The sequence below is a fragment of the Emydura macquarii genome, unplaced genomic scaffold, assembly GCF_026122565.2.
Source record: "Emydura macquarii macquarii isolate MOO-44397 ecotype Brisbane River unplaced genomic scaffold, CSIRO-AGI_Emac_v2 contig_2437, whole genome shotgun sequence".
Classification (NCBI taxonomy): Eukaryota; Metazoa; Chordata; order Testudines; family Chelidae; genus Emydura; species Emydura macquarii.
The window spans coordinates 3,413,674-3,440,258 of NW_027132574.1; the positions used below are offsets into that span (position 1 = coordinate 3,413,674).

At 37.5% G+C, this 26,585-nt stretch overlaps 1 protein-coding gene across 1 annotated transcript in view; it reads left to right on the plus strand.

The window, feature by feature from the left end:
• The window catches only part of ADGRB3 (adhesion G protein-coupled receptor B3), a 567,040-nt gene that overhangs the window by 247,262 nt on the left and 293,193 nt on the right, over nucleotides 1-26,585 (plus strand). The window contains exons 5-8 of the mRNA XM_067562529.1: nucleotides 4,297-4,461; nucleotides 5,456-5,620; nucleotides 16,981-17,082; nucleotides 17,493-17,599. Of these exons, the coding sequence (XP_067418630.1) occupies nucleotides 4,297-4,461; nucleotides 5,456-5,620; nucleotides 16,981-17,082; nucleotides 17,493-17,599 (539 nt within the window). The remainder of the gene's footprint in view (nucleotides 1-4,296; nucleotides 4,462-5,455; nucleotides 5,621-16,980; nucleotides 17,083-17,492; nucleotides 17,600-26,585) is intronic.

A 26,585-nucleotide genomic window follows, 5' to 3' on the forward strand; every position in this document is an offset into this window, starting at 1 on the left:
TCAGGATTGCAACTCCATTGTGCTACTGCTGTACAGACACACAGGAAGACAAGGTCCCTCTCTCAAAGAGTTTACAATGTAAACTCATCCTGTATTGGGATGTGGTATCAAGGAGCCCCATATCCATGTAGAACCCCATTGATTTCAAACAGATTCTGCATGGTGTGGGATTCTGTGCTAGGGGATCCCGATGCAGGATAGACACCTAAGGTAGGAAAAAAGGGAAACATTTCAAATGTGTTCGTTTTGTATATCCATTGTGTTCATTATTTTAAATATACCTTGGTAGATGGTCTTAATAATAAATAAGTACCTTTTTATTTATACACAATACATGCTACATATTTAGAAATAGTAGGAGACTCTAAGTTTTTCTTTCTAATGATTTATATTAGTTTATTCACCTGTGTAGTGGGAGGATCAGCACAGGCTTATGCACCATTTTATTGCCACTTAACCCTAAACACTTAAGTGCGGCATAGACTTTACGTTAGCCCTTCACACTGGGGTGAATCTCACTGATTGAGACTAAAAATAACAGACTTTAATATAAGCCACTTTCTTTGTGTAGTTTAAAATATCTGTTGATCGATTGTGATTGTTTTAACCAGTGTTTTTTACTCTTTATAAAAGTTAGGTCTGTGAATTAAATTGCAAAATTATCTAAATAACTCCATGAGGTTTTGTTTTAAAAATATTCTATTTTTATGCTTTTTCTTAATTGGTATAATCCAGTCGGGCCTTCAGTGAAAAAACAGTTAGAAGGGGATGGGGCCACTGTAGTGCGTGCAGTTCTGGTCATGAGTTTTGAGTGGCCTGGAGTGCAATGATACCCATGGGATAATCTTGCTGTGCAGATGTGAGTCATTGAATCAAGGCTTTGAGAAAGATTTCATGACTAGAGTGAGACAGGTAGCAATATCACATACATGTCCATCCATGGAAACTTGCCATCAAAAGGCAGTGATGTTGCAGTAAGCCTAGGTTTTACTGAAAAGTAATTTCCCTTAAGAGGCAACATGCATCAGCTTCCTTCATCAGCCTGCCATAGTTTTGCTAGCTACCATTCTCCCAGACTGTAATCCGGTAATTAGGAGTCAACAGATCCGTTTTATGCTCTGACCTCATTTTATAATCTACAGTGAGAGCTGTTTCCCAACACAAGACGTGTGGAAAGTCATTTATTTTGCTTTTCTTCAGTATGACACGATGTTATGGAAACATCCTGTTCATCATTTGTACATTAAGTCTTTAAAGTGGTTCGAAATACCCGATTTTCACACCACTGATTTTTGGCAGTGAAAAATGACATTTATTCGCAAAATTTAAAAAATAAATAAATAGAATAAATTGAGAAGAAAACATTGTATTAATTCAACAAAATGTCACCACTCTGAAAATGATAACTTTTGAAACTGTTGCATTAACAAATGAATAAAAGAGAAGCCAAGGGCTGGGGCATCAGGTCCCCAGAGAATTGGAAAAATAGATTCTCCGAGGACCAGACCTGTGACAAGTTTCAATTTTTTGTATCTCTGCAGTAAATTTAATTTATTTAATTTTGCCAGCTGTTCAATTTTGTTCACACATTCTGTTTCTTATAACTTGGGCCTTTGGAAGAGCTTATTGGAAGACACACAAGTTCTCTCTGTGCTCTCTGTGCAGAGGGAAAGCACAAGGACTGTGACTCTTCGCACACCTCAAAACACTTAAACTGTCATAATAGGGTTTATGCTGGACTTAAGTGGTACACAGAACTTTTGCAGGTTCTCTATACAGGAGTGAATTTCACCCATAGAAATTACATACCTGTGGATAATTTGCCCTTTCTTGGTCTAACAATATAATATTTAAAAGAAGCTGCTGGTTGTAAGTTATAATCTTAAACAGTAACCATAATGAACTTGAACAATATTCAGTACTACAGTATGAATCATCATGGCTTGCTCTCTACACAAGAATTATTTGACTATCAGAAGGTGAGTTTTCAGTCATGTGCTTCTATTTGCTCCAGGTTTATAGGGGCAAATGAGGGAGGTACACCAGTACAGAGGATAAAGAGACTGTAGGATAAGAACAATACGGTAGTGGCCTGACATGTATGGTACTAAGTACCTTCAACTCCAATTGATTCCAAAAGGGTACAATTGATTTCAAATCCTTTAATTAATAATCACTGTTTCACTGCCCTTACCCTAAATAATAGTACGTAGTAATTGGAATAATAAAAAGAGAGAGAGCCATTAAAATGCAGTTTCTATCATATTTTCCTCTTTGCATAAGGCTTCGTGATAAATGGATTGTCTTCAGTTTTCTGCTGTATAGGTTGTCAGGCTCTATAGTCTGATATAGACTTCTGCACATAGAAGTGGTACAGAGCCCTTGCATTAAACAGAACATGTAAAATAACATTTTAACAAAAAACACAAGTCTTCCTTTACAAACTATCTCTAGCTGATCTGGTTTGTGAGCCACTATTTATTTTTACTTCAAGGTACTGGGGAAAATGGTGGTGTCTCAGATGCCACTAAATGACTGACTGACTTGAAAAAGGTTGATTTTTCATCTCAATTTTTCACTGTATAATGAGATACAGATGTGTTTAGTTTTAACTTAATAATTTGACTTTCAATAGTTTTGTTTAAGAATTCTGCTTCCTCTGTAACTGTTGAGATCACAAACCCCTAAAACACAAATGGAGCAGAGAGAGTTGCCTTCCCAGCACTGCCTTATTTTTGTGATTTCTCTATCTTAAAGAAGAGAAATGCAAACTCTTGAAGTCAGTGTGGGCAGTTAAAGTTACTGATTTTCTGTTGTGTTGTTTTTAAGTGAAAGTATATTTGTAAGGCCAAATTTTCAAAGAAGGATAATAGGTGACTAACAGGCCATTGCCAGCTAAATTTGTGAATTCATATTGGGTAATAGTGTGCCCAAAGAATAATTTCTGTTAATCTGTGTGAATACAGAGTTTTGGTTTATACAATGAATGCATGCACTTTTAGTAGGCTCACCTGCTTTGGAAATGTGACTTAGTGGTATTTCCCTGTATGATACATGTCATCTGTCATTGATATGCAATATAAACAAGTTCTCTGTCGTAGCAAACTGACTTAAAAACTAGTGGCCCAATCCTGCAACCCTTACTCAAGGAAATATTTTATAAATCAATACTATGGCCTCACATAGAATATTGTGTGCAGTACTGGTCACTCCACCTCAAAAAGGATGTTGCAGAACTTAAGGGGATTTAGGGAGGATGATGTGAATGATCATCCAGGGTATGGAAAAACTCTCATGAAGAGAGAGATTGAAAAGATTGGAATTGCTTACAGTAGAAAGGAAGGAACATGATAAAAGTATATAAAATCTGAGTTATATAGAGAAGATAGTTTGGGAACTTCTGTTCTCCCTGTCTCATAACACAAGAACTAGGGAACATTCAATAATGTGAAAAGGTGGTAAGTGATAAAAGAAAATAGTTTTTCATACAATGGGACAATGTGTAATTAAACTGCAGAACTAGTTCTAGTTTGGAGATACAAGAAACCATTTTACAATGATTTTAAACATAAAAATATAAGAATAGCCATATTGGGATAGACCAATGTTACATCTAGCCCAGTATTCTTTCTTCGGACAGTGACCAATACCAGGTGCTTCAGAGGGAATGAACAGAACAAGCAATTATCAAGTGATCCATCCCCTGTCATCTACTCCCAGCTTCTGGCAAACAGAGGCTAGGGATACTCAGAGCATGATGTTGCATCCCTCCCATCTTGGCCTCCATGAACTTATCTAGTTCTTTTTTGAACCCTATTACAGTTTTGGCCTTCACAATATCCCCTGGCAAAGAGTTCCACAGGTTGTCTGTGCTGTGTGAAGAAATACTTCCTTTTGTTTGTTTTAAACCTGCTGCCTATTAATTTGATTGGGTGACCCCGAGTTCTTGTGTTATGTGAAGGAGTAAATAACATTTCCTTATTCACTTTCTCCACATCAGTCAAGGTTTTATGTCAATTTCTATAGTGGACCCAGATAAATTACCCAAGCAACTACAGTGTATCAGAGTACTGTTTGTACAAAAAACAAAACAAAACAAAACAAAAAATGTCCACCACAAAAAACACCAATAATGTAAATGCCATTGTTATAAGAAATTTAAACTGATGCTTTCTGGTGCAGTTCTGTCTTAAAAATAGTTTTCAAAGTGCGGATGACTTTGGTTATGATAAAACCAACCATTCTGTTATTGCATGGGTTTGATGATAATGTTGACTTGTCTGTTTTTCATGGTAGTTGATGGACAGTGGCAGGAGTGGAGTTCGTGGAGTCAGTGCTCAGTGACGTGTTCCAATGGCACGCAGCAGAGAAGTCGACAGTGCACTGCGGCCGCTCATGGAGGCTCTGAATGCAGAGGTCCCTGGGCTGAAAGCAGGGAGTGCCATAACCCAGAATGTACAGGTAAGTAGGATCCTCTTGTTCAAAATGATTCATGTGGAAAAACTCTAGTCAGTGCAACATTCATGTCACTAATTTGTGATGTAAAAGATATCTAAGAGCCCAATCCTGCTACTGGCCTGCATCACTTAGGGTCTGATCCTACAACTGGGTAGATCCTGTGCCTGTGTGGATCTCATAGACAGCACTCCAGCTCCACAAGGGGCACAGAGGTCCTCCTCATGGATTCAGTTGCAAAATTGCAGCCTTCGTCCTTACACAATAAGCTTATTGACAACAATGGGACCATGTGAGTAAAGCTGAAAAGACTGGGCTCTGAAAGTGTGGCCTTCCTACATGTTTGGGTTATAAGCATTTCTTTAAAAACAATTAGGTTTAGAAATAAAACGTTGAGTACTATAAAATAGTGCATCTCAAGAACCTAGAAGAAATTGTACATGAAAGGACTAATTCTCACTTTCACTCAAATCTGGCAGTGCAAGCAGACCTTAAAAGTGTTAGTAAATTAGACTTACACTAAGTTTGAGGCCTGTTTACACTGCCAAGGCGTGTAAAATCTGGCCTCTAAATAGCATATGGGTGATTTTTTTAAAGCATATTTTATTGTGCCTTTTATTGCATACATACGTACACAATAACAAAATACAGTAAGTACAGAGAAAGTAAAAAATATGAACGCAACGACATTATGTTCAGGCTTCAGAGCAGTAGCTTAACTCAAAGCAAAAGTGCAGTGATTCTTTTTTTTAAACTTGAGTTGTGATGCTCTCAGGCCTAATTTTGCCAAGGAGTACTGCAATCCTTAGTTAGGAACAAATAAAAGAAGCCTGATTTTCAGAGGCACCAAACATCTACAACTGACACGGACTTCATTTTTATTTATGTGCATGAATAATGTTAGGGCTTATCTTTAGTGAACAAGTTTGAAAATTCTGTCCTGACTAGTTTCTTACAATGCAGTTGATCACAATTCCAATAATGACATTCCTCCAATCAGCTAATGGTCAGTGGAACCAGTGGGGTCACTGGAGTGGATGCTCCAAGTCATGTGATGGTGGCTGGGAAAGGCGAATAAGGATTTGTCAAGGTGCAGCTGTGACTGGGCAACAGTGTGAAGGAACTGGTGAAGAGATCAGACGATGCAGTGAACAGAGGTGCCCTGGTAAGAAGCAAATATCAATACCATTGTTGTATGTAATTCAGTATGGTTTCTAACTGACAGAAATCACTTTAATATGGTACATTTGAGGTAGGATCAATGTTCATAAATGGCCCTACCATGCCCTTGAAATAGTAATTGCTATTTCTGTCAATGACTGTGGACATGAATGAAGCATTTTTTAAGTAAAATCATAATGAAAAAAATTGAAGTTCTCAGAAAAAAATGTCATTACATAGGTGCAACAGCATTATCTTGGGGGGATAATTTGTTATATAACACATCCCTGGCTCTGCAGCTTCTGAGAAAATTAGGTCTTGTTTGTTTATTTTGTAATTCATGGATTTAGCCTCCTGCTTTTATCCTCCATACAAAAGACTTCTGTGTCGTGCATCTTGGGGCATCCAAATAGAGTGAAGATAAGAGGGAAAAGAAGGAACCTACTGTAATGTATAGAATGAATGAATACTGTATGTGAGCAACATATTATAAAAGGAAGGTGGTTAAAATGAAAAAAGCATGCGTACATCTTTCCAGTTTCGTTATACATATATAAACACATTTCTTTGCAGCACATTTTGTGTTGTCCTGCCCACAGATTTAGGTCTTTCTGGGTGAAACTTAAGAACAAATTTGAGCTACTACTAAAGTGATGACTAGGCAAAACAGTTAGTGAATACAAATTTATTTTTCTTTATTGATCTGTGTGGAGGCATTGACCAGAAGCAGAATAATCATTTTTAGTCAAATATAAGATAACAAACACTGGCTAGGTGTCTAGTGATTTTATGTGCTAGTCCTTCATGCTGGAAGTTTTGTTTTCTAAATTCTGAACAGGGTAATGACAAAGTGAGTCTAGCAGACTCTCCAACACCTGAAGAATTCCACTTTGCATTTCAATAATTGCATTCTCTGCTCTGGAAAGACAGGACTTGAGTGGTAGGACGCTGCATGTCAGGAGTTGGGAGCTTATCAAGTTTGAAACCTGTGTTCTCAAACCCACATATTCATAAGCAGCAAAATCATGTCTCCTTACACCAATCCCATCCTCAAGAACAGAACTCAAAATATTAAGATAAAACAATGAGCTCGAACAATATGTTCCAAGATCAGCAAAGGAGTAATTGTAGATACAAATTTGTAATATTTTAGAGTAATTAACTACATACCAATGTTTTCTTTGGTGTATTGTTTTAATATAATCTATATTACTTGAAAAGCAATACAAAATAACTATTTATAGAGAAATTATAAAGAAATACAATTTTGATTCAAAATATAATTTTTCCATATTAGTGCTGCACAGCACACTAAAACAGGATTAATGTGAATCTTCTGGATAAGCAGACATTCAGATAAACCAGCTTTGACCTACTAAAAGTTCTTTAAATCATTTGCATTTGTGGAGTTAGAGGTAAAACCATACTGCTACAATCCAATTTTCAAAGGTTGCCACCTGCTGTTAATAAAATATTTTACAAATGTATTTACAAGTCAAATGCACTCAGAGTATTATGTGCTGTTCTCTACATTTGTTTACTGGCTTGATTCATACCAGTTCACAATCAGGATGCTAACAGGAGTCGTCAAAACATAAAACTTTTATTAAATGATAATAATTATGCAGGAGATTATACACACATTTATAGAAGTCTAATGATAATTTGATTTAACTGTTTCAAGGCAGAGTTACTGTTCACCTCCCGGTATAGCTAAGATTTAAGCAAAAATACTGAGTAATTTAACCAAATTACTGGATTACTGAACACACACACACACAAAACAGCAATTCACAAAAATAAAACAAAAGTTAAGGGTTCACTATGAGAATGATTCGATACTTACCTGGCCCTTTTTCTTTTCAGACATTTTGAAATATAAATTAAAGAAAGTTGCCAAAATCACCAAGCGACATCATCCTAATTTAGCAGTTTTCTTGAATTACTGTTTCTTTCATAGCCTGGAAACATTGTTCAGAAAAGCAGCACTAAAAATGTTTGTGTCTCATTCATTTCTCTTTTTATGATAGGGGATCATCAAGTGTCCGACAGACACAAAAGACATGATTCTTCTGTTACTGACTTTAGTTTTACACCATTGTAACAGCCAGATCCTCCGCTTTGTATATAATTTTAACCAATTTACACAAGCTAAGAATTTGGATTTACCTTCCGTAGACTTACTCCTAATTCACAGTGGTGTAAATGAGAGGAGAATTTGGCCCACACAAATGAAAAGTCTTGACTGAAAGTTTATTGTGTAAGCTCTGAATCATAAACCTTATTCTTATATCTGAGCACTATACGAAACTCTCTATGCAGCCTGTCACTGATGTTCTTCAATTGGCTGGGCATCTAGTGTGGCAGTTGAGTGACATGAGATACTCCTTCACTGGAGACTGAATGTATGCAGCATTCCATATGTCTAGTAGCTCCATTTCTTTATTCTATTTATAGCTCAGCAACTCTCAGGATTTAGTACTATTTATTTACCTCTCTCTCTTTCCATATTATGATTGACACAGTGCTATGGAGAATGTTATAGATAGGTTGTAAATGGTTAAGCTGACCTCTCCTGGAGTTAAAGAAACCCTGCAATTCACAGGAGGTAAAATCCAGAGCAGCTCTAATCAAATAGTGAAAAGTTCCAGAGGGGTAGCCGTGTTGGTCTGGATATAGCAAAAACAACAACTCTAATCAAATATATATTTATAAAGAACATTGCTAATGTTTATATGATTTCTGTGCACTGGGTTTTCATTTGTTGGCTTGGACACATCCGGCAATAAGACACAAATTTGATTAACTGGTTAGCACAATGTAGATATGTGGAAGGTCAGCAAAAAAAAAAAAAACCTTCCCAAACCACCTTAGCACTATTTGGCCCAGTGGAGTCCTACACAGAGATTCTGAAGATCCAAACCATCAAAGGGAATGCAACCCTTAGAACCTACTCTTCATGCAAACCATTGGTCACCAGTCAAATCTTCTGGCACTCTTTCCTCATGTGAAGTCTGAGGATACAGACAACAGGTGCCTCAATCAGTGTGAGAGGTGGAAGTCCTTCCTTCATCCAACAAATTACAGCTGTTGTAGTCAATACCTTCCAGCCCCGTGCCTGGTTATCCTCCCAAACTGGCCTCTGTTAAAATACCATCCGTCACTGGACAGCCTGCCAAAATCAGTGACATCATTTAAACAACTATAATACATAGCTTTCCGTACTTCTTTTGGGTGAGAAGAGGAAGGCAAACATCTTATGCTGCTATTACCAGTTTTTCAGTGGGAGGAAATTTTTCAGGTCCCCACTAGATTATTGGCCAAGTACTTAAGTCTGCTGGAAAATGTAATGAAAGACACACAGCAACAATCTCACACCTGAATAAAAGGGAAGAGTGGGAGGGTCAGCTGGGCACCAGTAAAGTGGCAGGCCATTCCCAGAAGGAGCTTTATGAAGACTTGCAGAGACGTGATTGGGTTAATTGGGAGGGAAAGGCCATTCAAATGAGCCAACCATGACGAATGGGAGTGAGAGTCTAGAATAAAGCCCTCACTATTACCCAAACCCATTCCCATCCACATACGCATGACATGCCATGGGAAAGAGAACACCTCTCCACCATGCTGGCCAGGCTTATAGGGCTATCTCATCTCCCAGGCCAACCAACATCCCTTTCCCCCACATCAAGCATAGAAGAGTAATCTAATATTTCAGATTTTTGTTAACACATTTCAGAAGTGAGTCTTTAGTTAGCTGAGGACAAAGTATCTTACAAACCACTGGAGCCCATTTTCAAATAATCTTTATAAACAATGAAGCCTCTATACATTTTCTTTGAAAAATATAATGCCCTTTTCTTGCAATATTTTTGGTGCTATCTTCTGTTCAGTCAGTGTTAGGATTTTTTTAAAAGTTACTGGAAGCTCCTAAAATGGTTTTTTTTCCATTGCATTTTTATGTTTATTCTTCACTCCAATTTTACTCAAAACAAATCCATCAAATTCACTAACAAGTGACTCTTCTGAGTAAGGAAAAGCATAATATAGGAATTGCTTTGACTTGATAATTAATGGAAGGGAAGACAAATTATCTTCTGCATTAACCTAAAGATGACAGAACACAAGCGCTTCTGCTAAAGACTAGCTAATGCTCTCACATGAAAGATAAGAACATAACAACTGTCATACTTGGTCAAACCAATGAGCCACCTAGCCCAATGCTCTGTCTCTGACAGTGCCCAGTACCAGAGCTTAGGGGGAAAATACAGAACAGGGCAATTCTGGAGATATCTATCCCTATCCGTCCAGCAAAGAGGAGATATCAGCTGTTTCTGACAGAATATGAGAAAAGGGAAAAGACTTTAATATCGTTACTTATTTGATGCCAATGCTTTCCGGTTTTCATCTTTAAATGTGGAAACCTGATAAATTATCTCCAACTATATCATCCTTTTCACAAGATTTGTGATAAATTTACTTTGTTAGTTTTGCTAGGGGGATAGGACACTGGACCAAGATTCTGGAGACTTGGAGTCTAGTCCAAGCTCTGCCACCGATCTATTGTGTGACCTTGGGCAAGTCACTTCACCTCTCTGTACTCCTTTTTTCCCTTCCCATTTTTTGTCTGTTTTGCCTACTTAGATTGTAAAGTTTTGGAGCATGAAATTACTCTCTGTGTGTGTAGAGCACCTAGTATAATGGGGCCCCAATTTTGACTTGGGCCTTTAGGTGCTACTATAATACTATTAATAAAATAATACTGAACCAATTTTCACTATTGTCACTATGATCAGGAGGATAAAATGGTTAAAGATATCAATAGGCAAGTTTAGGTTCTAATTCTTGACTTTAATGATCAACAAAGGGATTAAATGTTTTTTTCTATTAAACGTAATTGTTTTGACAAAAATTCTGTTGGGAAAATTTCTCAGGTCCAGGATGGAATTTCTAGTCAAAAAGAGAGATGCACCCTCTCCAGAAAAGCGATAGCCTTGTAGTTCAGGCTCTGTCTGATTTAGAGGAGGGAACATAAGAATGGCCATACTGGGTCAGACCAATGGTTCATCTAGCCAAGTATCCTGCCTTCCATCAATACAAGATGCTTCAGAGGCAATGAACTTAACAGGGCAATTATCCTCTGGCATCCAATCTCAGCTTTTGACAGTCAGATATTGAGGGATACCCAGAGTATGGGGCTGTGTCTCTGAACATCTTGGTTAATAGTCTTTGATGGACCTATCCTCTATGAACTTATCTAATTCTTTTCTGAACCCAGTTATAATTTTGACCTTCAAAACATCCCCTAACAAAGAGTTCCACAGGTTGACTCTTTTGTGAAGAAGTACTGTCTTACATTAGTATTATACCTGCTTTCTATTAATTTCATTGGATGACCCCTCATTCTTATGTTATGTGATAGGGTAAATACTTTCTGTTTACTTTACTCTAATGATTTTATAGACCTCTCTCATATCCTCCCTTAGTTATCTCCCTGTGTCTCCCACAGCCAAATGAGTGACCCAAACACTGGGCTGTTGGCAATTCTGTGAGGGGAGTGTTTTGTTTTGTTTTTTTGTGAAAAAATTTGGAATGTCTCCATTTCGTTTTGCATTAGAATTAAAACATTTTCAAAACATTGAAATTATTCATGAAACAGAATTCTTGTTTTCTAGCCTGTCCTAGCAATTATGTATTTTGCTTTCGTATCATTACTTTGGAAAGCTTTGGTGTTCCCTTGCTTTGCCTAAGAAGACATAGCTGAATCACTTCTTATAGTACTTACCAGTGTTATCTCCAACTTTGATTTCACAAAACACTTTGAACACCAAGAGCTAAACACATTGGTGGCATACAGGAGTAGAATTCCAATGCATTTGTGCCAGTAGGGAATTGAGCACAAAAGGTATTGCTTTCCAAAAATCCAGCTTAAAAAAAACCATTTTTGACTGGGTTTACTAGTAGTGCAAATTTTCTGAACACAATATTTTTTCTCATTTTAATTAAATTTTGAATAATTCATCTCACAAAAGGGAAAACTGCAAAGAAACTTGAAGGTATTAATTTGCAAATTCATCCTGAACTCAATAAAGGTCTGGAGGGTAAGTAGGAGCAAGCCTACAGAATATGTACGTTCATAGATTGTGCTTTTTCAGGCATGGAGTTGTGTTCTGAATGCTATAGAAGTACGTGAATGATTTTCACTATTTTGTTTCAATTGTGAATTAAAGTTATGAATTCTGAATGCTATAAAATTTGTAGAGAATCATTCATATACTTCTGTAGCATTCTATATTAAGAGAGAGCCAATGATATTTTTTCTTTTAATATATTCAATTGGTAGCCTCACTTGCATAACACTTTTTCAATTTATATTTTGCTCACTGGGCCAGCCCATGATACTCCCATCTCAGGGGATAACAGAAATAGATTCTTACTCCAATACTCTTCAGAACAGTATTACAAGGTAATGCTTGGGACTGTCTGAATGCAACTGACACTGATCCGTTACCATTTCAGTTAATTTTATAATGAAGGACATAGGAAAATAGAGGATTAAAAGTTATCTAAGATCAAACAATGCAGGTGTCAGTTTGAATGCCAAAAAAACAAAAGTATTACAGTTGTTGGGGGTGGTAGTCTCCAAAGCCTGCCTCCCATTATTCGTTTTCACTGTAAGCAAATCAGTTTTAGTTGCATAAAATTAATAGGAATGCAAATACTGTTTCTTGCCTCTGCCCTCTCCATAGGTGTCTGTCAAAAGTCAGGCTTGTCCTGTGGCACCCCCTGTAGGCTAATACAGCTCACTTGCCTGCCTCACTTCCTCCTTAACTCAGGCTCGCTTAAAAAACCCACACTGGACAGATATTCAACATAGTCTCCCTTCTGGGTTGATTTTATTAAGTCCTGCACAAAGTCTTTCAAATGAAAACTCAAACTTACAAAATCCTCATCCCAGTCTAAGCGGGATCCAGCTTCTCTTCCCCGAGGGTCTATCTCTCTTTAAGAGTTCATTAGTTAATTTCTTTCACCTCCATCCCAAGCTGGGCACAGTCCCTCCAACCTAAGGGTCTGTCTTGCTGCTCGGCCAGCATCTCATGCCTGGAGTTAGGCCATCTTCAGAGGCCTTACCAGCTGGTGCCTTTCCACTGTTGAGTCAGGGACCTGCAGGTACCTCCTTACTTCCTTCAGTGTCTGCAGGCATCTCCAACTGTCTCCCCCGTTATAAGGGTCAGTTGCCTTCCCTTAAGTCCTATTGGGCATCAGGCAATTTGTCCAAATGCCGTAGACCCCACTCTGTCTTAAAGAACAGTACCAATAAGCGGCTGAACTGCCACACAGAAATGTGGCCGGTTTTTGGAAGACTGCAGCACTTGCATGTCACAGAGCTGTGTTTCACAAGGCACCATCTGCAGAAAGACCAAGAAATATTTTGTGGGTAGGGACAGCTATGCATATCCACCTGCTGAACATCCTCAGAGCTTGGGGGAAAGAAAGCAACAGCCCCTGAGTGGCCTAAAGGGGGCAGGATTTTTCCCCATTCATCTCCATAGATTTCCATTTGTGCCCCGCCTACTTATTGAGATTATGTGCAGGAACCAAGATTTGGCCTGTAATGGAACAGACTGAGAGAAAGGCATAATGAGCAATACAGCTGGCTTGCCAAATTTGCTACCATGACAATGGTATCCTTGTTCTAATCCGGTGTTTAAGCCTTAGTTAGGAAGAGATAGTTACCATTTCTGGATACACAACACAGTTTCCAATTAATTTATACCAATAAACGAGACAAGATGTTCTATCAATTGGCCACACTGAAAATATTTTAAAATTAATATAACAGTAACATATAACACACACAAATAGAATAATAGAAAAGCAATCCCACATATAACCCAGAAGTCTACACAGTGGGCCACTGTGGTCTTCAACTCCTGGACTCAGTCAGAACTCCTCCAAATAGCTGCTCTGGGTTAGTCCCTTTTGGCCCCTTGCTCACTTTATGTTACGCACAGTCTGAAAAGTTCATAGAAACCCCAGTGGAAAGATTAGCGAGCATTACAAAAGTGAATAAAGTGATCACAAACCATCCAATGCCAAACTACATACATGCACATGATAAACTATTCTATACACTACACCCCATTTTGGTTGCACCATGAAGGGAATATTCTGCTTCATTTGCTACTGCACTCTTCAGTGTGGTAAATATCTATATCTAATCCATGTTTGATAAACTAGAAGTAAGAGCAGGAGGTATCCAGATTCAAAGATATTTAAACGGCTTAATGTCATTACTCATTGATTTAATCATTAATGAGGTACTCAGTTCCTGTAGACTGGGAGGTGAACGAAAATCCATAGCTTTGGTTTTAATTTAATTTTAAATCAACTCATTAAAGAAAAAAACATATCTCCAATCTATTAAATTGTGATTCTAAGAAGTTTATATCTTGGGGCCAAATGGCACATTGTAATACAATGCTGTATCATCAGCAATCATAGGCAGAGAGGAGAAAGTGCATAGAATTTGAAGGTTATTATCTGAAACAGAAGTTAACAGAGGACTGCAAAAAGACCTTTGTGACATCCCCATTTCCAAATAAGCTCAAGTGGCTTACTAACCAACATCCTGGTGATCCACAGCTACTGCAACAGTGTCAATTAACTAGCGCTCAGACTTCTCTGATTTACACTGGAGAAACAAGATAGCACAAAGCTATCTGTCCAGCCCTATTCCTGAGTTGCTCTGTGCTCCCCCAACCTGCAGCTGAGGCTCTCCTATCACCACAGAGGGTTTGAATTCTGTAAAATATATATATACACACTCAAGTAATTTAGCCACTGCAAATAGAACCAAAATAGGTCAATACTTTTCTCAGTCAGTTTTACTTCCTACTTGAAATGCAGTACACTGGCACACTTCCAATTAGTTGAAAGGTCTCCACACATTTTTCTACCTTCAACTCTAAAATAAAATGTATAAATTGCATTTCCCCACACACGTATAGAATTCTACATTTGGAAGAAGAAGGAGTTTGGAATGTGAAAATAATTCCTGGGGTGATAGATTAGTAAACATAGGGCATATAAAGTGGTCCAACATGTATGATCAATTCATTTATCAAAGGATGGTATAATTTTTCACATGACCCTGTAATTTATTACATATCACCTACACATAGGTGATATTAATTCATGTGATAAATTTTACAGCCATGTGATAAATTGCAGAACTATGTAATAACTTTCTAAGCTCTTGAACAATGTCAAACAGCCACTTTTTAAAATATTAGCCTTCTAGAGAAATATTCACTATTTCACTCCCAGATATGGGAATTTCCCACAAAATGTCCATCAATCAAAGACCCTGGAGATGCAGGATTCAGTGGTATGCCATGAAAACTTTTCTATACATAAAAATATCCTAAAAAATATAACTGTTATTGCTTGTCAATGGGAACTAATATTTTTAAGCCCAAAAGGCTCACAAAAATTTATTTTTAACTATCTCAAATTTACCATATTTAAACTACAGATAGAGAGAGAATTTCTGCCCCCAAAGCCTCCAAGCAACATTTCACTGTGATTCTATAAAATATTTTTGTTTGAGTTTTGGATGGAGACTGAATTAGGGTAAAACAGAATTGAGCAGTCTTGTAAAACCAAAGTAGACATTATGTGGATAATAGAAAGGGGGAGGACCCCTAAGAAAAAGAAAGTCAGTTGTAAGTCAGCACCTGGGTAGGCTGTGTCAGTCTTCAGAGTCCAAAGACCATTACTTAACTTGCTTTTTTTTTACAAGGTCAAAGTATGACAGTAATTTGGACATGCTTATGTCACCAGATGTTCCCCATTTATCATGCATCCTGTGCTTTCCCCCATTAGAACATTGGCCTCATGAGTTCACTTTTAGACTTCCTTAGCTGAAGCAAATTAGCATTCTGGATAAGTGAAATAGCTCACTTTCTTAGGGTTTTGCCATTAAGGGATATTCTTACTTCTCTAACATCATCAACTTTCTTGACTTACGATTCAGGAGTGCTGATGCTGAAGCAAATTTAGCAAGCAATTTTCTGAATAACTGTGATTCATATTAATATCACCGAGCCATCTGCAAGGAGCTCTTTGTCATCCACAGAGACAGAGTTCACTACTTAATGCAAAAATCTGCACTGTTCCTCTATGCACCTCATAGTTTTGTAAGTAGAAATACAGGAAAAGGGGAAAGGGCCATCTTATGGACAAGGAATTGGAATTGAACTCGAGATACTGGGGTTCAATTCCTGCCTCAGCCGCAGTTTTCCAATATAATCATGGTAAGTCCTTTTAGCCCTTTGTTCCTCACTTTCCTATCTGGAATATGGAAATAATAATATTTCATTTCTCTCATCCTTTATCTTGTCTAGCAAGTGCTTTGAGGAAAGGACTACCTCTGGTACAATGGGTCATAGTTTCTACTCTAATACAGATAATAAGAGAAAGAAAATATTCTCAATTTTCCCCCTGCTACTCTTTGAATAATTGAAGCCGCTAGTGTTTTGCATCACTTCAGTTGGTTAGCCATATCTCTTAAGATGGGGATTTTTTGGAGTTAATAAATTCAAAAAATACAAACTGTGAAACTACAAGAAAAATATTGAGCAACAAATAGAATCTAGAAGTCTTGATTATGTGAAAATGCTACCAATGTCGTTTTATTTTACCTTGTCCTTATTTGCTAGTAGCAGTCTGTTTCCATGGGAATGTGAAAATAATTTCCTTTCCTTTTAAAAACTTTTTTGTGATCATCAGTAAAAGGTCGTTTTGGATTATAACCACTCTGCTTCACATTATTGGCCTCACTCGCTAACAACACAATTGTGATGAAAGCCATTTCCAAAGAAGTAGTGACCTACTCTCTTATTTCTAGAATATCTGCTTCACAATTGACATGCTTATCACATTTAATGTCTCAGCCATGGCTTTAAAATAATTGCTATGGTGCAACTAAAGTTTTTTTTAAAAAAAACTTCAGTTTTCTGCATTGTTCATGTCTTTAAGCAACACCGATTTACAACAGAGACTAAATGTTTTAAATAGAAACTGGTACAATGTGGTACATTTTTTAAAGCGATAACGTTGCATACATATGTATGTAGGAGAAAGAGAGGAAATGCAACAGATTGTGAAATGAAAGCCCAGCAGGGCCAAAAATCAAAGGAGATCTTATATTTATTGCTAAAGGATGTTAAAATGAACCCCTAAAGATTAGAGGCTACATTTCTCAGAGAGTATGGGATTAAGGCTGGAAATGCATTTTTTCTGATACATGATGTATACATTTTACAAAAAACCTATATTCAAATTCTCATTTTTAAATCATAGCACCTTATGAAATATGTCCTGAAGATTATTTGATGTCAATGGTGTGGAAAAGGACCCCAGCTGGTGACATGGCATTCAATCGATGTCCTCTCAATGCCACGGGTATGGTATTACATAAAATTTACATGCTGACAATAGAGAAAAAAAATCTGTTTTCTTTTTTGTTAAAACTGCCCTTCGACCAGAGTTTAAACACATCTAACCGTTGCCCAGATACCACAGTAAAATATATATATAAGAGTAATAATTGACAGGATGTATCAGGCAGTTTGCAGAAAATCAAGCAGAGCATAAAGCCTTTTCATAATTAAAAACTCCTAAATGCCAATTATCTGACACAACAAATCTGTTACAGAAAAATGTATTGCACTTTGAATGCTGCTGATGCTCATTTGCATAAGATTGTTTCTGTGTGTGTTTTAAAATAATATAGAATGTATCCTACATAGGCTTCGTTCACTCTGACTGTTCTCAGTTCTATAAATATTTTCTCTGTTCTTTGTGACTCACAGGCACCACTAGCAGACGCTGCTCTCTCAATGTTCATGGAGTGGCCTTCTGGGAACATCCAAGCTTTGCTAGATGCATATCAAATGAGTACAGACACTTGCAGCATTCAGTAGGTGCAAAGCCAGCTTTAGTACTTGCTCTGTTTATTCTTTGCTAATCATCACCATATAAGAATTTAACTGTTTACCCTCCAGTCAGACTTCTGATGAGGAATACCAGGGGGGAAAAAGACCTGAGGAACGATACTTTATATCCAGTGTATATAATGTTGACCCTGTATATCTGCTGCTGTTTGAATGAAAGAGCCCTTTGTTTCACTGTAGCAGTGAAAAGAATGATGCAGGCTCCCTTTTTCATTGTGCAATGTATAAAATTTGTATCTGGGGTCTGGGGGTTAAGGCCCATATTTAGGCTTATGAACAAATGAGATGGGAATAAATGAGATTTACAGGAACTTCAACCTACTAAGGTAATGTTATAATACTTTATATTGTTTAATTGCATTCTAGCAAGTGAGGAACTATGACGCTTCTTTGTCCTTTCAAATTCTTAACGTCCTCTTTAGGTGAAATAAAAGGAAGAATAACTGAAGGGTAAAAGTTCTGCACTGGATTGCAAACAAAATAAATAACCCCATCGAGCAATATTATATGCTTTTCAATCATACATAGAAAGATTTCTTGACAAGATACATGTGTAAATATATTAACAATGTCTTCCTAAATGTATTTTTAAAATTCTTTTCTCACAGGGGAGGACTCTGCCAGGTCATCCCAGTGTGGGCAGAGCCCATTTTAAGATTCTCATGGCACTCTTTTTTTTTTTCTTCCTAAGATATATTTTCCTGACACCCTTATTACTCCCCCTCCTCTTTCAAAGGTCACTGTTAATGCTGCTCCATTAATCATCCAATAGAGGGGCACTAACAGCTGTATGTTTGACAACTTCCTAGCTTCTCCACCAAGCGTGACACTCGTGTACCCTGCTTAACAATCTCTGGTGGCTGAATCTGATTTCCCACCTGGAGGAGATTGAGATGAATTCCCCTGAGTTGCCTTTCTGTTTCATTAGATTCCAACGTGATTGAGACAAGGGATGCAGTTTCAGCATTAGCCAAAAACAGCATTATTTTTAAACTCAGAAAAGGAGAATGCACCTGTGCTAGACCAGACCTCCCCTTTTCTGCATGCACCTGGCTGGCAGTTGCTGTATCCCTTTATCTTTCATTCATGAAAGCAGAGAAATTAAGATGGCCCATAATTATTTGCTGTTAGATATTTTTAAAGTTTTAATTGAACATGTTTCCTGTATATTTAAAAATAATCTGCCAAATAATATCAATATATTCTGTACTAATTAGTGCAAACAAGTACTATAACAGCCTCAGTAAATACAGTATCAAAGTACTAGAGACAGGATCTTGCAGTGTATCAAAAATGATGCAAACTGTATTTTGGGGATAAATTCTGTAGACCTTTCAGAAAGAAAGGAAAATTATGGGCTTGATTACAGCTAGTCCTTGCACAGCTGCATACTTTTGAGGGGTTGCAGGTGGCACGATGAAGTAAGGAGTCTCTCATCCCTTCCTTCATTGACCTGTGGAAACACTGCTCAGAATTGCAGCCTCTGTGCTTGGAGGAGAAGAAGAGATGGTGCCTACTTGCTTTCACCTGGGTGCACCTCAATGAAAAGGTGATGTGGAGGGGCACAGAAGAGGTGGAGACGTGCCTTCACCCCTCTGTGCTGTGCCCCTTAAAGAGATTTCAGAAATTACGCCCTCCCCTGCACAACTGGGAAGCTTCCCTTTAAAGCAAACTGTCTCCCCTGGAGTAGCCCTGCATTACCCTACTGCAGTTCCGTGGCTAAGTGCTATGATTTAACCCTGTATCTTTTGGTATAAAACATATTATTAGTAGTTTCCTAGTAAATACATAATTTCCTGCAAGTGCATTGATTTCTTTGCTCTTTTCCTATTACCATGTTACAGTTTAGACACATTTGACAGTGAATTCTATTAAAAAATTGACAGTTGCAGTTGTACCTTTGTATTGCCTCTACTTAAAAATGGAAATACTGAAAATACTGTATATGTAACGACTGTGGGTGATACATTTCCAGTTTTTAATAACATTCACAGTGGTACATTGTGTTAGAAATATCTCTCCCCACAAAAATAATTCAGATCAGAAAAATTTGAATTATTCAGAGTTTTCATATTAGTGCTCATTCTGACTCTGTGGTGAAATCCTGGCTCCAATGAATGCATTGGAAGATTTGCAGTTGACTTCACTAGGGCCAAAACTTCACACTTAGAGTTTTAAGTTTATTGTTTTGGTTTGTTTTTTGGTTTTGTGCCGTGATGACATAGGCACATTCCACACCTGAACATTTCAGTGCAGACTATGGAATATCTGATGGGATTGTTGGCATTTCAAAATTCAATAGTTGTTAAATCATCCACTGCCTGAGGGAATTCACTGAACCTCAGCTCTAGTGCAAAGGCAAATAGAATAGCGACAAAGCAAAACCTAGAATGTTGCATTCAGCTATATGTACAGAAGTTGAAGTGTTTCATATGAAATACTGAAAGGGTTAAATAAATTCTATCAGGTATACATGAAATAGAGTTGGCACTTTGAGACTAAGACTGTATCTACACTGGGCACCTAACTCAGGTGATTGGCATCTAGGCCAGAGCATCTGGGTTAGCCTAGCCCAGTCCCACAGCAAAGCCATGTTCGTATTTCAGTGTTCTCTCTGTTTTTGCACTCACCCTTGTGTATGTAGGGCATATCCCATGATTCTTTGTGCTGAGATGCACTAGGATTCTTGTGGGAGAGCTCATCTGTCCTTTCAGGGGTAATCATGGGAAGGGCATTAGAGGAATACCAGGACTCACCTGATTTTTCAACAGTGTGACTTATCTGGCTAGGTAGGAATTGGTCTTGATAGCTTCTGGAGTCCCAACAAGTCTTTTTTTTTTTTTTTGGCAAAAAGCTGTTATTATTACATATCACAAGTCACAAGTTACATATAACAAGTCATATCACTTCCTCCCCCAGAGCATATTTTTATCCATTCTTTTACAAATTACCTTTTTCAAAATATTAAAAATGATTAGTCTATATTGTGAAATAATGTTTTGGCAAAGAATATTTTAAAATAACTAAATCTTCTTTTAAGATACGCAAGCATCTAAAAAAGGTATCTTATTGGAGCGCTACATTTTATTCTAGTTGGTACATGTAAATTAAAGGAGACAAATGGATTTCTCTTACACTTAGTTTAAAAATAAATTGTCAATCTTTTGGACACCTTGGTGCAGCTCAGGGTGCAACTGAATGTTAAGGAATCATAGACGATAGCGATGGAAAAGCCCTATAAGATCCTCCAATCCATCCACCTGTGAGTGGAGGATTGTCTCCCACCTCCACTCTGTCGATACATAAGTTAGGGCCATTATCCCTGAAATCAGAGTTTTGTGAGGAAAATGTTGACTGACAGATTGCTATAATAAACATGTACACTTAGAAAAGCATTTATTAAATGTCTTAATACGCTTAACTTAACTGTCATATTCTTTTACAAAAGTGAGCAGCAGTGATCAGGCATTATACATTCAAGTGCTATGAACCACACCCTCAAAATCTGAGACTGAGCTGAATCCATTTAAAAAAATTCAGGGCCTAAATGTACAAAATAAAAATAGTTATACGGTTCTGAAAGAAATGACATTCTTAAAGTACAGTTAAAGCAGTTTAAATGCAGTATATGAACAATACTTCACACACACTATAGCTACATCTACATTTGAGCTGGGCGATGTGATTCCTTGTGTAGATGTACCTGTGCTAGCTCTGTTCGAGGTGGCATACTAAAAATATCAGTGTAGCTGGGGCAGCAAAGACAGCAGCTCGGGTATGCTATTTTGCTAGCTCAAACAGAGCGAGCATGGGTGTGTCTATGAGAGCTGGGAATCTCATCTCCCAGCTCCAATGTCAATGTAGTCTCAGGAAGAAATCCTAGCCCCACTGATATCAATGGCAAAACTCACACTGACTTCAGTGGGGTCGGGAATTCACCCAGAGGGTAAAATCCTGATGCTAACTTCCAAGCCAGTATATGGGCTACAGCGCCTATCTCCTTAGCATGCTATAAATTGAGGCTAGTAGGACAAATTCTGCCATCCTAGGGCAGGCTGTGATATGCAGGCCTTGTCTCATTGTGCTGCAGGCACAATTACTGTCTATGCACACAGGAGAGAAAAAATGCTGGTCTGCCCCAACACGTGTTAGGAGTGCACAGTGCTCCAAGGATGGTAGGGGAAAGGAGGTAATGGAACCGTCTAGGCCTATGTTCTACTATATCTATCTAAGACACATATATAGACCCCTTTATTGTAGTGTCTAAGCACCTCACGGTCTTTAATTCACCCTCATAATACCTTTGTGAGATGGGGAAAGGTTATTATCCTCATTTTACAGGTGGGGAACTGAAACACAGACAAAGTGACTTACTGTAGGTCATGTGGGAAGTCACTGGCAGAGCAGGGAATTGATCTCTGGAGATCAAAGCTACAGCCCTAATTACTGGAACAGTGTTCTTTTCTGTAGTACTACATGTTTTTTTTCCTCTCACCCCCAGCCACGTAGAGTGTAGCAAGTCCAAATAAAACTGAACGCCCATGAGTTGCAGAGGTGTGGGGGGATACGCTCTCTCAAACTCTGCACTCCATGTTTTGTATGGTGCCTCCCTCCATGGCAGTTTATAGAAATAGTTTGGAATATGGCATGGGGATTGGCAGTGGATTCACCACTCACAGCTCCAGAAGCCTTAAACTTATCAGGCTGAGGGTATTGAAAGAGATTTACAGGAAAAACAGCTAACAGGAGGGTGTAACATAAGCAGTGTCCCCATCTGAGCATATGCCACCAACACCCCTTATATCTTCCTGTTAGAAACCTTGGCCAAGTGCATGCTACATTCCAGCCCCTCTTTAGAATCTTCATAATCTGTCTGTGTTTGTTTTCAGCATTTGTAAAATGTGGATAATAATTAGAGGTGGCTGAATAATGGAACCAGTTATTCATGAATAATTTATCCAATATTTGGCACAAAACAATCATCAAATCAGTTCAACAAATAGTGTTTGACCATCTTAGACAGCTGGTTGAATAATGTGAAAAATCCTTTACTGAATAATTTAAAGAACAAAAAAATGTCAAAATCTATCAAATAAACTTTTGGGAAATTATTTGGTCAGCTCTGCTAATAATACTTGCAGAGCATAATGAGGATTAATGTTAGTATGACTCTATACTTTGAATATGCAAAGAGATAAATGCTAATCTTTGCACACTGCAATCATATGGTCCACAGTTCCATCAATGACTTGCCCTTTTGCTGAGCGTGTTTACTTGTATTGCATTATTAAGTCATTGGAGTCTAGAAACACAAAATGGATGCATTAGTTACCTCACTACCTGAAATTATCATTATTTTGTTAATTTAGATTAATATTTTCTGATGTACATTTATGTTCCTAATGTAAAATCAAGATGGCCACAAAATAATTTGAAATATTAATTCACAGTATTTGAAAATATTTTCTAAATGTCGATCTACCAATTAACTCATTTAAAAGATACTTTGTCATATCACATTTATTTTCACTATGAGAGATTGCAAATTGAATTAATAGGAATAGCTACTTATCGTAGCATGCATGACTTTGAAGGAAAAGACATGACAAAAACATGTGTTTCACCTGTGGGAGGCCACCAAATTGCCATCTGACTTGTAGCTTGTAGTATGTCATAGTTCAAAATCAAGTGTGTGACACTCCTTTCCTTTCAAGGAGCATTATTATTATTATTATGCATTAATTGTTTTATATAACTGTGTATAAAGTACTCATTATTCTTGATACAAGCTCATTTGGTGAAGACGGCCAAATTCTAGTTTTCTTTATAGTTTGTGGATAAGGAAATTAATTGACTTGTAGATCTTAAGGTGAGAAAGGGACCGTTGTGATTATCTAGTCTGAACTCTTCATAATACAGGTTATAATTTCAAATTGAACTAGAACGTATTTCTTAGAAAGACATCCAATCTTGATTTAAAGTCTTCATATGATGGAGAATGCATTACATCTCTAGGTAACTTGTTTAAATGGTTAATTACCCTCACTGCTAAAAATGTGCACATTATTCCTAGTCTGAATTTGTATTGCTTCAGTTTCCAGCCATTGGATCTTGTTATGCCTTTTGTCTTCTAGATTACAGATCCCTCTACTATCAGATATTGAAAACTAGATACTACTGTCAATGCACATCAAAACTGATCCACTGATATCAATTAAAGTTTGCACATAAGATCAGGGATAGAATGTTTTTTGTGAAATAACTAAATGTTGGTTGCCATTTATTATTATTTTTATTTATAGTGAATTTGTATTGCTTTCCCCAACTTCATTTTCTTTGTCTCTCTCTTCTCAGTTTTGGTGTGCTTTCTCTGTTCTCACTGCATTTCCTTCCTTACTGCATCTTCCACTTGAGTTATACCCTTTTCCCTACTCTAGCCTCTAAAACAATCAATCATGAAATTGTTAATGAAGACATTGAAGTGTCATCACTAGGTACAAGAGCTAGGACTCTAATGATATCAGTTTGGTCTCTGAGAAGATCACATACCTGATTCATTGTTTCCACTGTCTGCAGACTCAGGAAGGTTACACTGCATCAGTTGCACTCAGTTCATATTAGATGTTCTTCACCAACCTTGAGGTCTAGAAACTTCTTTTTTTATAAGGAAACGTTAGATTCTGGACTATCTGAATATGTCCTGCAGTACACATAAATACATAAAGTGGGCTGGATGTGGTCTGCAAGCTGTAGGTTTGACTTCCTGCTCTGGTCTCTGGTGCTTCTTACATTATTTAGATAAAGAAGATAAAATTGTTTCCTGAAAATCAAGGAGATATGCTTCAGAATGGATCCCCACAATAAATGGATCAGACTCCCTGAAGGACCAGGATCAAAATCAGGATTAGCAGCCAGGAGATTAACTTTGAAAGGCAATCCTACCGTCTGCAGTCAGTGAAATGCCATGACAGGGAATTGTTCTTTGCATCACAATTGGAGACACTAGGCTCAAGCTCTGATAGATATCCAGTGAGAGGATTACAGTGCCAACATTCCACCTCTGAGAATATCCTGCAACTGGTTCCTTTGAGTAAACACCTACCTCTGGGACCAACAGCTTGAATGCAGGTGTTGGAGTGGGGAAATGGGGAAGAAGCATTTTTGATACCCTGACCAACTGTATAGGTGATAGCCACATTAAACAGAAACTGTAAATAAAATGGTGGCTAGTGCAGCACATAAGAGTAGAATGATTTGGGATGGAAGAGCAATTACTCATCATAACCCTATGGGATCTTTCTGAAAGGAATGGGTGAAGCTACTATGATCAATGACGCTCAAGACCACTTATAGATATCAGAGAATCAATATCTGACCTCTGCCTGTATCCTAAGAAAATCATCAGCTACCAAAACTAGCACTGACTCCAGCTTTGAAACCTGACTGATTTGTGGTCCAGAAAATGGAAGGTTATTGAATGCTATGGTGAGCTGGTCCACCACCAACCTCTCAAAGACTTTACTTAAAGAAGAGGAGTTACTATGAATTCATCATTGGCTCAAATGACTTGTCCATGGGGACCATTAAAAGTCATTCTCTAGAGGAAATGTGGCTTTTGGAAAAGACAAGATTGCACCAAATACCAGATAGTCTTGATAACGTCACTGCTCCACATGATCACGTCAAAGATAGAATAACCTATGCAAAATGTGAAATTTCTTGAAGTGCTTTTGGGCATTCAAGATTGCATAAGATGTGTATATTGTGCTGAAAATGCTAATAAATAGTGATGTCTCTGAAAGCATATAATCAATATCTCTTGCTTTCTGAATGTCATCAGAAATACCTGAAAATCTCTCCATTATTGCTTCTTATTTTCTAAAGCTAACTTAAAGAATGAATGGAACACAGTTTTCAAATTTAAATGACTAAAATTCCATATTTAGGCACTTAGATGCCTAACATTTATATTTTGTGCCAACTAAGGTAATTTACCTCCTGAATCAGGCACGCACACTTGGAAATCAGGCCCGTATTCTAAAGAAGAAATAAAATTAGAAAAATGGTTAACTCTTGTGAGTCTTGGAGCAAAGATTTGCATAAGAAATATCTGACTAGTTTCAAGCTATTAATCTAAGGCTGAAAGAGACCTTGAGAGGTCATCTAAACCAGCCCCATATGTTGAGGCAGGACCAAGAATATCTACACCATCCCTGACAGGTGATTATCTAATCTGTTCTTAAAAACTTCCTATTCCAATGCTTAACTATCCTTATAATTACATGTTTTTTTCCTAATACCTAGCCTAAATCTCCCTTGCTACAGATTGATGTTATTGCTTCTTGTCCTATCTTCAATGAAGATAGAGAATAATTGATCACCATCTGCTTTATAACAGCCCTTATCATATGTGAATACTTTTATGAGGTCCCTCTTCAGTCTTTTTTTCTCAAGACTAAACATTCAGTATTTTTAACTTTTCCTCATAGGTCAGGTTGTCAAAACCTTTTTTAATTTTAGTTGCTCTCATCTGAACACTCTCCAATTTGTCCACATCTTCTTAAAGTGTGGTGCCCAAAATTGGACAAAGTACTCTAACTGTGGCCTCACCAGTGCCAAGTACAGTGAGACAATTACCACCCTTTTCTTCTATACGACATCCATGTTAATACTACCCCAGAGTGATATTATTCTTTTTCAAAACTGCATCACATATTGACTCATATTTCTGTTCCACTATAGCCCCCAGATCCTTTTCAGCAGTACTATCACCTAGCCAGTTATTCCCCATTTTGTATTTGTGCATTTGATTCTTCCTTCCTAACTGTATTACTTTGCACTTGTCTTTATTGAATTTCATCTTGTTGATTTCTGATCAATTCTCCAATTTATCAAGGTTGAAATTTCCAAAGTACTTACAATGCCCCCAGTTTGATGTCATCCACAAATTTT